This window comes from Austrofundulus limnaeus, unplaced genomic scaffold, assembly GCF_001266775.1.
Source record: "Austrofundulus limnaeus strain Quisiro unplaced genomic scaffold, Austrofundulus_limnaeus-1.0 Scaffold3, whole genome shotgun sequence".
NCBI lineage: Eukaryota > Metazoa > Chordata > Actinopteri > Cyprinodontiformes > Rivulidae > Austrofundulus > Austrofundulus limnaeus.
The window spans coordinates 5,593,689-5,603,961 of record NW_013952405.1 but is presented as its reverse complement, the minus strand read 5'-3'; the positions used below and the strand labels follow the sequence as shown (position 1 = coordinate 5,603,961).

The 10,273-nt window shown below is 40.6% G+C and overlaps 1 protein-coding gene across 1 annotated transcript; it reads left to right on the top strand.

Moving 5' to 3' along the window:
* The first annotated feature begins 275 nt into the window (after window positions 1-275).
* On the top strand, window positions 276-2,945 carry neurod4 (neuronal differentiation 4). The gene is made up of 2 exons (XM_014019078.1): window positions 276-524; window positions 1,199-2,945. The coding sequence occupies exon 2, from the start codon at window positions 1,205-1,207 to the stop codon at window positions 2,261-2,263; it is 1,059 nt and encodes a 352-aa protein (XP_013874532.1). The 5' UTR covers window positions 276-524; window positions 1,199-1,204; the 3' UTR covers window positions 2,264-2,945.
* Window positions 2,946-10,273: the final 7,328 nt, after the last annotated feature.

The following is a 10,273-nucleotide window of genomic DNA, read 5'->3' as shown; positions in this document are numbered from 1 at the left end:
TGGTTTGATGAGTCAGTCACTGATTAAAACTGACGGATTTCGGAGGCTTTGGCACCCGATGCGCACTTTACCTGCGCGCTTTGTGACACCCCCCCCCCCCACGCACATTTTCCAACCTGCCAGTGTTTCTTGATTAACATAGGATGTGCCACATGCACACCAGAGTGCGCGACCTCCCTGTTCTGCGCACTTTTTTATTTATTCTGGCTGCAAGACTGAATCTCCTGTCACGGGCCCGACACGCGCTTTTGGATAAATTGGCTGTGGGAGGGGCTGCAGAGGGAGGCGCTTACCCGACTAAAGGCAACAACATCAGTCTGTTCCGATCACTTGAGATGAAAGTTGCGAGCGCGTGCATGGCTGTCTGAGGGGAGGACCACAGTTTGGAACATTGGCAGATGCGCAAGAATAAAAACGCAGCTATTCTGGATTTTTGTTTTTCCTTTCTTTCACTCAGTTACAGCTTGTGAAATTTGCTGGAGTTGTCTGCCCCTTTGCACAGAACTACTGCTAAATCCAAACAGGTGAGTTGTTTTTTTAATCCATTTAACTTCAAGAAAACTAAAGTAATAATAAAAAATATGCACGCAAAAAAATCACGTTATTTTTAAAAATGAGCAACATCAACTGTGTGCACATTCAAAGGTAAATTAGATTCATGAAATCTGGGATTTAGTTTTAATTTAAACAACTTTTTTTTCTAAATTTTCATCAGTCTAAAATAAAGGCTATATGTTGGAGGGTTTTTTCAGGACAGGTTTTTCCATTTTAATTTAGAAATTACAATAATATGTCTAACTTTGTGCATTTATGAGCAATTATTAGGACAGTTTCCTGCAAAACAATAGCAACTCCTCTGTCCCAGATACATCTAATTGAGTAATTATAAGAACACAGTGGCAAAAAGAAAAAAAACTCACCTCTTTAATCCAAAATGATTATGTTTTATGTAATATAAAAATGTTTCACTTAAAATACAAAATGCAGTTACACATTTTTGTTCAAATCTTTCATCTGAGAGATGCTGGCTCAGAGAGCTGTCCACTCTGCAGTGCTGAAGTTGCTTTCATTCTGGAGGTTTTTCATGTTTTCTCATTTGATCAGTCAGTTTAAAACAAAATACAACTTTTCAGATTTAAATACATTCAACAGTGAAAAAAAGAACAAATGATAAACTTTCTGTACCTTCCTTCTCCAGATCAAAATGATGACCAGACCTTTTGGGAAGGGCAGGGATGTGAGTGAGCTGGTGAGCTCCCTCAGTTGGCTGGAGGAGGACGGCAGCTCCCAGGACGGAGACGAAAGTCCAGAGATGAGRGTTCGCCATGGCCTGAACATTGGGGCCCGGATGAACTCCTGCACAGAACTTGGCAGTGAAGACATGGAGGAGGAAGAGGAAGAGGAAGAGGAGGAGGAGGATGACGAGGAGGACATCGGACCAAATGGAGAACAAGGTCCCAAAAGGCGAGGCCCCAAGAAGAAGAAAATGACCAAAGCTAGACAGGAGAGGTTCCGTGCCCGGAGAGTCAAGGCCAACGCTAGGGAACGTTCCCGTATGCACGGGCTGAACAATGCTCTGGACAACCTGCGCAGAGTAATGCCCTGCTACTCCAAAACACAGAAACTGTCCAAGATCGAGACTCTGCGGCTGGCCCGCAACTACATCTGGGCTCTGTCGGAGGTGCTGGAGAGCGGTCAGTCCACGGAGAGCCACGGTTTTGTGGAGATGCTGTGCAAAGGTCTGTCTCAGCCCACCAGTAACCTCGTGGCTGGCTGCCTGCAGCTTGGACCCTCGCCTTTAATTCTGAACAAGATGGAGGACAACTGTGGGGGTTCAGGAGTGCCGACTGGACATACCCTCAGCTACCCATCCCCAGGCCTCCCAAGCCCACCTTATGGCTCCCTGGAGGCCTCCCACCTCCTTCACATGAAGGGACTGAAAGGGCCCATCTACGACCAGTCCTCTCCTAATGAGTGCAGCGGCGGCACGCCTCCGTACGACGGGCCCCTCACGCCCCCCCTCAGCATCAACAGTAACTTTGCCCTGAAGCAGGAGCCTTCTCCGCATGAATCAGAGAGGAACTACACGGTCCATTCCGCCCACCATGCCCACTACCTCTCATCCCACCATTACCCCTTTTCTACGACTGGCAGCTTAGGGGGGCCTCCGACTCAGGCTTCTCGTTACGAGCTGCCCCTGGATGTGACCTTTGACTCTTTCGCTCCCTCTCACCTGATCACGTCTCAGATAGGTACCATCTAACAAGTGGCTGGGCAGAGAACTGGACTAATGTACAAACTGCTGTAAAAAATGACAACTGTTGTTCTGACTGTATAGATAAAATGGTTTTGATTTCTGTTGTCGAGCACTCTGGACTCCAGAGCAGTGAATGCTCAAAGAGGGAGAGACTCAGCGCCTCAACTCAGTCTACCTGATGCAAACATGCACCCAACAACAAGAAATTATTATTTTACGTTTTAATCGTATAGTTGATATTTGGTCTCCATTTATTTCTGAGCAAGCAACATTTTCATTTGTTAAAAAAGCTAAACTARGGATTATTTGACCAAAACTTTCATGTTTGAAGCTTTGCAAAAAGAAGAGTTGATCCAAAAGTCCCCAGGTTAATTTGTGCACTAAGGTTCAAGGTCCTTTTGTAAGGAAAGCAATACATTTATTTATATGTGTATTTAATATTTATTTTGATGATGTCATGTCATTTGGATATATATTTTTTTCTTTTCAGCRCAGTCTTCGTTTCACTGTCTTCTTTGCCTGTTGCCATTCTCTGGTARCCATACTGTATTTAAGCTATTTATTCGGAGGTCTTTTCAGGTACTTGTTCATTTTGTGTTAAAATTTTTGTCAAACGTTCTGTTAATATTTTGCCATTTCGCACTTAATTGAATAAATATTCTTATATTATATGCTATTTCCATAGTAACAATGTGTGGCATGATTTTTTCAATGAAACGTTGTCTTCCCATTTTATTGTATCTTCGCATATAAACACTGACATTTAGGCAAGATTTTAAGTTGAATGAGTTACAGCTTTTCCTTTCAACTTTACTTAAAAGTTTGAATATAATTTGATTTTCTTTATATTTTTACAAAAGTGTCTCATTTTAAGTTTAAGTGCAACAACTTTCATCTTTTGAAATATTTCACATAAATGCTTAATTTTTGTTCCCATTCATATGTTTTTTATTCACAGCGAGCTAAACAGAATACATGCAAGTTTCTTTTTGATAAGTGCATTACCAGTGCACAAATTCCACAACAAAAGCAGTCAAAACTAAACAAGAACTAAAGAAAATGAAGGAAAAAAAACAGTAAAAGAAAAGTAATTGATTTACAGAAGCTAAAATGATAAATAAAACTAAACGGTAAATGAGTGGACGCCAGTGGTGGGGAATTGCTGCAGGACGTGAGCATCTGCGTGTCGAGTCTGCGTATGATGTCATTTAAAGACTTGCTCCGAGGTTTCATATGAGGTCGGTGGGGGGGGGGGGGGGTGCTGCTGCTGTGGGGGGGCCATGAGAAAAACTGCTCTGGGGAACAGGTGAACGAGTCACAGAGGCTTTTCTGATGTTCACTTTCTCTCACGTGTCCCATTTTCCCATCAGGCTCATGCCAAAACACTGTGAGGCGCAGAACTCGTTCTCAGATTGGTCATGCACGTTTAAAAAGGGCAGGAGAAGAAAAGGATTTCTGCAGAGACGGAGCCTGAATGATGTGTAATAAATTACACACCTATCCAGTCAGCAGAAATCCTTTAATTTAAAATTTCAGCAGGAATACAGAACGCTGGAATTATTTTTTAGATTATACCCAAAAGAGCCAAGTTCTCAACAGATTTTTATCAGTCACCTAATGACAACAAGTTTGGTTTTGACTTTAATGATCATGTTGAAGGACAAGATGGCTCTTGAGAGAAACAAAGAACGGGGTGCAGAAACCGAGTGGTAATAGTATGTGATGGTGTGTACAAGTGTGTTTATCCTCGTGGACCTTTGGGACAATTGTGCGAAGGAAAAAAAGTGCTTTGTAGGCTGTTGTTCAAGAGGACTCCTGCCCTCCCTCCCCCTCTCCCTCCTTTTTTCAGCTACTTCTCCAAATGTTTGTCTTTTCCAGTTCTTGCATAAAGTGCAGAAAGGCCACTGAAGAATAGGGAACGATTGTTTTAGTGGGCGCCACTGGTCTATTGTGAGCGCAGCCTGTTCTTTCTCTTGACCTGTGACCTGTATTGTTGTTGGGATTCTTGTTCAGGGAGGGCAGACAGCTGGGGGAGTCGAGGGGAGGGGAGGGGGGCTGCGCTGTTGGACAGCTGGGCCAGTTTGCGGGGAAAGAGAGGAGAGTGTGAGAGCATGTGAGAGAAGGATGAGAGCGAGGGTGGGTGGTGGTGTGTGTGGGGGGGGGACAAGTGTGTTACAGAAAAACCAGAAGGGGAGGACAGAGGACGGCTCAGAGGGCAGATGAGGTGACAGAGGTCCTCGCTCTTCATTCACCAGTCTGTCCTCGTTGCTCTCGTTGCTCAACCTTGGCACAGGAACGACACATTGCTATACAGACACACACTTGGCCTGGGAGAAAGTACTGGCGCATCCTTCTTTGTTTGGCCACGACAAAAGTGGTGTAATGGGTGAAAAAAGTGAATTATCCTCTGGAGTCCAAATACATGAGTGGATGGATATGGAAATAATCTCTGTAAATTGACTTTGGATACAAGATTACAAAACACAGGGACAAATGAGACAGGGGATTGTCAGGGATTGGAGCACAGAACAGCGCTTTTAGTTACATTAAAAAAAGTAGAAATGACATTCATGTGAGCTTTAAAGTCGATGTTTTCTGTTAGAACTGTAGTTTGTGGGTGTAAGAGACTTTTTTTTCAAACAAYACGAAGAATCACTAAAAATATTTTAAAAATACCACAGCTTCAAACAACTAAAGAATCAAATGGTACATTTCATGCAGCAGTAGCCTAATAATGAGGTGAAATCAGCAACTCCTTATTGTAAAACTCGTAAAAAGGCATAAAAAAATCCATGTGCAATATGCATTTTTTCAATAAATGCTAGCTCTTTAATTCCTAAAATGTTGTGGGTTGTGTTGCATTTCTCTGTAACTACTATTGAAGTGAGTGCTCGTAGCAACAAAACAATTTAGCAGAAGCAGCTGACGTCAATGATGAAGAGGAAAATAAACTGTGTGAAGGTGCTGAAGCTGACTCAGTCTTTTCTCCTCTCTCTCCTGCTCATATTTTAGTTTCTATGTACAGGACACCTAATCCACTGGCCAAACAAGCKTGGCCCTCATGAAAATGAAAAGTTTTTCATCTGCAGGAGCTTGGTGGAGGGATAAAGCATTGTAATTAAGACTGTATTAATGGGGCCATAGGAGGCTGGAAGGCTTTAATCAGTGTCTGTGTGCTGATAATCCCTCTGCCTTTAAGCTGAGGGAAATAGAGTGAGTCTGCCCCTCCTCTTTAGGCCTTAGCACACATACACACCGCACAGAGAGTCACACACACAAACACACACTCACACAGCTCTCTGTTAGGTGCAAAGGGTGTTGGGTGTCCAGGATGAGAAATGGGAGCATCACAAACAGACAAGCTAAACAAGCAGCTGGTTGAGGAAAGTCTGAAGAGATGATTTACACAGACAACAATGCTGGCAAAACCACACATCAGGAGGGGTCATTTATAAATACACATTTTAGTGCTGGTCACACCAAAAAGTTTAAAAATGAAATATAAATGGACAGAACAAGACATTTATAGTGTTTAGGAACTTTGGAAAACTAAATTTAGCACAAAAGGAAGGACATTTGTGTTACAATTATTTCTTTGTTGTTACAATGCTTATTGGCAATCTTACTGGGCACCTGATCAGAAACACCTGGGGGGACCAGAAGCTCAAAACAAGATCAGCATCAGCAAAATAAGCTGTTTGACAGAGAGGATTTGGCATTTTTTCCATGTGTGCAGCCCACATACTCAGCTCTACTGCTCATTCCACAAATGTTTCTTACAAATGTGATGCCATTTATAAAGAAAATTAACAGACTTTCCAACACTATAAGATTTATTATCAAGAAGCATTGTYACRACAAAGATTTAATYTATCAAACACAGAGTTCCTTACGYTTTGTGCTAAGGATTAAAACAAATCAAGTTTCAGTTATGGTTCTTGATTGAAGTTTAAAGCCAAAACAGGGCATAAAATGCTAAATATAGTGAAATTGATAAAAATCAAGACAGAAAACACTATTTGCAATAATTTTTCTAGGAAGAACAATGCATTTTAGAACACTTAAAATCTAAATCAAACATTGACCAAACTAAACAAAATAATGTTTAAATAGAATAGAAATAGAATAGTTATGTTAAGTAATTACTAGTTAAGTTCAACCGCCCGAAAACATGTGTGCAACCTAGGTGTTTATTTTGACTCAGGACTGTCTCTTGACAAACATGTAAATAATYTGGTCTCCACCTGCTACTTCCAACTTCGCAATATTTCGAAGCTGCTGCCCCTGTTGTCCATTTCTGATCTGGAATTAGTAATTCATGCATTCATCTCGACCCGCATAAATTATTGTAATAGCCTGTTCACCTGTCTGAACCAGAAACAGATAAATTGCCTTCAGCTCGTATAAAACTCTGCAGCAAGTCTCTCAACACGAACTTCAAAATTCTCACACATCTCCCCGGTCTTTTCAGAACTTCACTGGCTCCCTGTTCATTTTCAAATCAAGTTCAAAATCTTGGTCCTCACTTTCAGAGCTCTCAATGACCAGTCGCCTGACTACATTAAAAGTCTCATCTCCACTTACAACCCCAAACGCAGCCTACGCTCACAGGATCAACATCTCCTAATGGTTCCCCACACACGTCTCAAGACCCGTGGTGACCGAGCCTTCTCCTCCATGGCCTCCAGGCTCTGGAATGAACTTCCTATCCATCTGCACACGCTTGAAAGCATTGATTCATTCAAGAAATATCTGAAAAAACACCTCTTTAAACAAGCTTTTTAACTAACTAATTTCAGCATTTTTCGGCAGCATGACCTTTTAGTGTCATTTTCACCAAACCCTACCTACTGACCGTACAATTCATCATATTAATATATGTCAAACAGCCAGTRTTTTCATCCAAAATCATTTCAATTCATCAAATTTGTATTTTTCTAAAATGTGCCAGCACTCCACAATCTACCCATTCGGACACCTGCCTCCAAATTAATTTCTGATTTAAAAATCCTTCATCTTAATATGTTAATGTTTTACTCTGCCCTCCTCATTTTTGTCTAGATATTATTTGCTTGTTTTATTTTTCGGATTGCACAGTCTTGATACTTTGATGGTTGCACAGCTTTTATACTGTTTTGCTCCAAATATTTGTATATCCTGTTCTGATTGTATATATTTTGATTTGCCTCTGATTGTACAGCACCTTGTGAATCTATTTCTATGAAAAGTGCTATATAAATAAAACTTTACTAACTTTACTTTATTGTCCCGACGGGTGGAAATTGCAGTGTCAGCATCCGTACAGAGGTGCACACACTAGTTACTTTACAAACTATAGATAGTATACACAAAACAAAACTTTACACTGGACATGATACCACTACTAATAATAAAAATATATAATATAAAGAATTGTGCAATAGAAAACGATATGTTTTGTTTTAGAGACAGTAGACTGACAGAATTCGACATTAAGAAATTGCCTGTTTTCAATGCAAAAAAAAGTAAAAGCAGTTTTTTAATTTAATGTTTTTGTTTAATTAAGGTCCAAGTTGTGGATTTTCCTTTTTTCTAATTTATTTTATGTTGTTCCATTTCATTTGTTTTTAGATCTTCTTCCTCATTCTTCTTTTTTGGGGTCCGTTTTGTAGCCATCTTTTTTTAAATTGGTTTTTCTTCAGGTTTGCTTGTACTGAAAGCAGTCATCKTTTTCTGAAATCGTAATTTTGAATATCCACACAAAAACCAAAGAGTCACATTAAAAAATGACAATTTAAAACACAACAGTTTGTTGTAATTGAGCCTTAAAAAYCATTTGCGTTGTGCTCTGGAGGAGGAAGGAGAGCAGGTTCATTACCTCTGGAAATGGGTGTGAAAGGTGACAATGGTGTGCATGAGTAGAAGGGGTGGACCTTCCCCTCCCAGGGTTCTTTCTGAGTATTAGGGTGTAGGAGTTAAAGAGCTTCTAATGGGATCTGGATGCTCTCGTGTTTACCATGCCCCCCCTCTGCACGCCCCCTGCATTGTGGAAGTTTCTGGGCTTATAGGGACACCACAATGGGCTGAGCGAAGGGACAGATGGAGGTCTTTTTGGAAGAAGGTACAAAAAAAAAAGGGCCAAGGTAGGAGGGATGTGATGTCTGAGAGCAAGCACCAAATTCATCCAACAGCAGACACAGAGGTGGAGGGATAGAAAAAATTTAAATAAAGGAGGGCCTCATAATTCAGAAAAGGAACAGTATATCTCAAAAGTATTTTGTTTCCTGGAAATTGGTCAGTATCCATGAGTGGGTATGGCCTATACACCTTCCTCTATACGCATCAAATTTCCACCCAAGTTCCTTAAGGAATGATTTGCATTTAAGTACAAACATTTTGGATTTTGTTTGTGAAAAATCACAGGTCGTCAAACTATAATGCATTTTATTTAGGTTAGAGTACGCAGATCAGGGTAGAGAGGGCGTCTGATGCTGATGAAGAGAGGAGGACAAACGCCGGAGGAGGGTAGAGGGAGGTTCTGCTTGTAGGAGCAACAGATGGGGTCTGATGGAGAGCTCATGTTGTAAAGTTTCTGTTAGTAACATCTGTCCATCCATCTGCTACATTTTGTTGTTTACAGTTTGCAAGGCTGGGAATTATTAATCAGGAAACTGAACTTGAAACGCTTCTTTGCAACATTTTAGATCTGAGAACGACCAAATGGGCTTCATGAATAAAACTGCATTTTCCTGTTTGGTTTGTCTTCTTTAGAAAATGAGCCGGATTTGACGAGTTCTTTAAAAATTCCCACGATTCAAACAAATGAGCTCATTTTTCACATCTGTGCTGGTTTATTCTCTTTGTTCACTTTTTAGAGCACATATGGTTAAGTGGATTGACACCAAATACGGGAAATAAATCCTGATTAGACTTACATATTGATGTAAACATGTTTCACAAGAACTGTTTAACCCAACAGTCATGGATCATTTAAAAGKTTTTACCAAAAACTGCTGGGTATTTTATAAGATTTAAAATTTTAAAGCACTTCTTAAACTTTTCAACTTCTAATTCACAAATTAAATACGTTTTAAATGCACAAACTTTGAAAATTACCCATTTAAAGATCAGTCTATTTTTTATAATTTCAGATTATTGTATTTGAAACAGTTGCAGTAAATATAATTTTGGCTTAAGTAATTTTGGTTTGCATTTGGTTTTCGTTTGTGGGTCACATGACCCACAGTGGGTCCCTAACCCCACAGAACAAAATCCAGTCCTTGTGCACAACCGTTTCATTGGAAATGTTACATCACTCGAGTGTTTTTGTCTAAAAATATTCTTTAATTTGCTCTGCCGTGAGTGGATATAAAGAAAATAAGCAGCTGATCTGGGCTCAGTGGCCAGAGTGTTACATTAGACATTAATCCACAACAGYGGAAGGTTGGAGAAGAGATAGCATCTTTTAATCCAGCATCCATTCAGCCCTCCCATCAGAAGCAGAACTTGTTTCTGCTACAAAACAAAGCTCAATGTTGGTGAATTCTCTTCTAAACTCTTGTTCATGAAAATACTGCAGGACGCTTTAGGAGATTTGTTGCACGGACCATCTTTCCTTGCAGTATTCAGTGCAATCTGAACCATGCAGTGATTCTTGCACCCAAGCCATCCTCTAGGGGTTAGACAAGTCTCCTGGCAAGCCCTCTCAGCACACTGTCCCTCTATATGTAACAGATGTTACTGGGGCAACAGTTGGTATTGAAAAGGAGGGGCTCCAGGCCATCTGTCCAGGGTCAAGTTTTGAAAAGATGTGCCRGAGATGGTGGCACGTTCAGGAAAATGGTAAGTATTCTCATCTGAAAAGAGGGAATATAGCTCACATTGTAATCCTGCTTAATGTGTGCTTTCAGATCAGAGGACATTTGTGAAGGTTTGGAGTTAAAGACTGAAGCAGTGACATAATGTGGGACATGAGAAGGCTGCAACTTCAGCTCTAAAGCACCATCTTGTGGTCAGAAATAGCACTACAAAAAAATG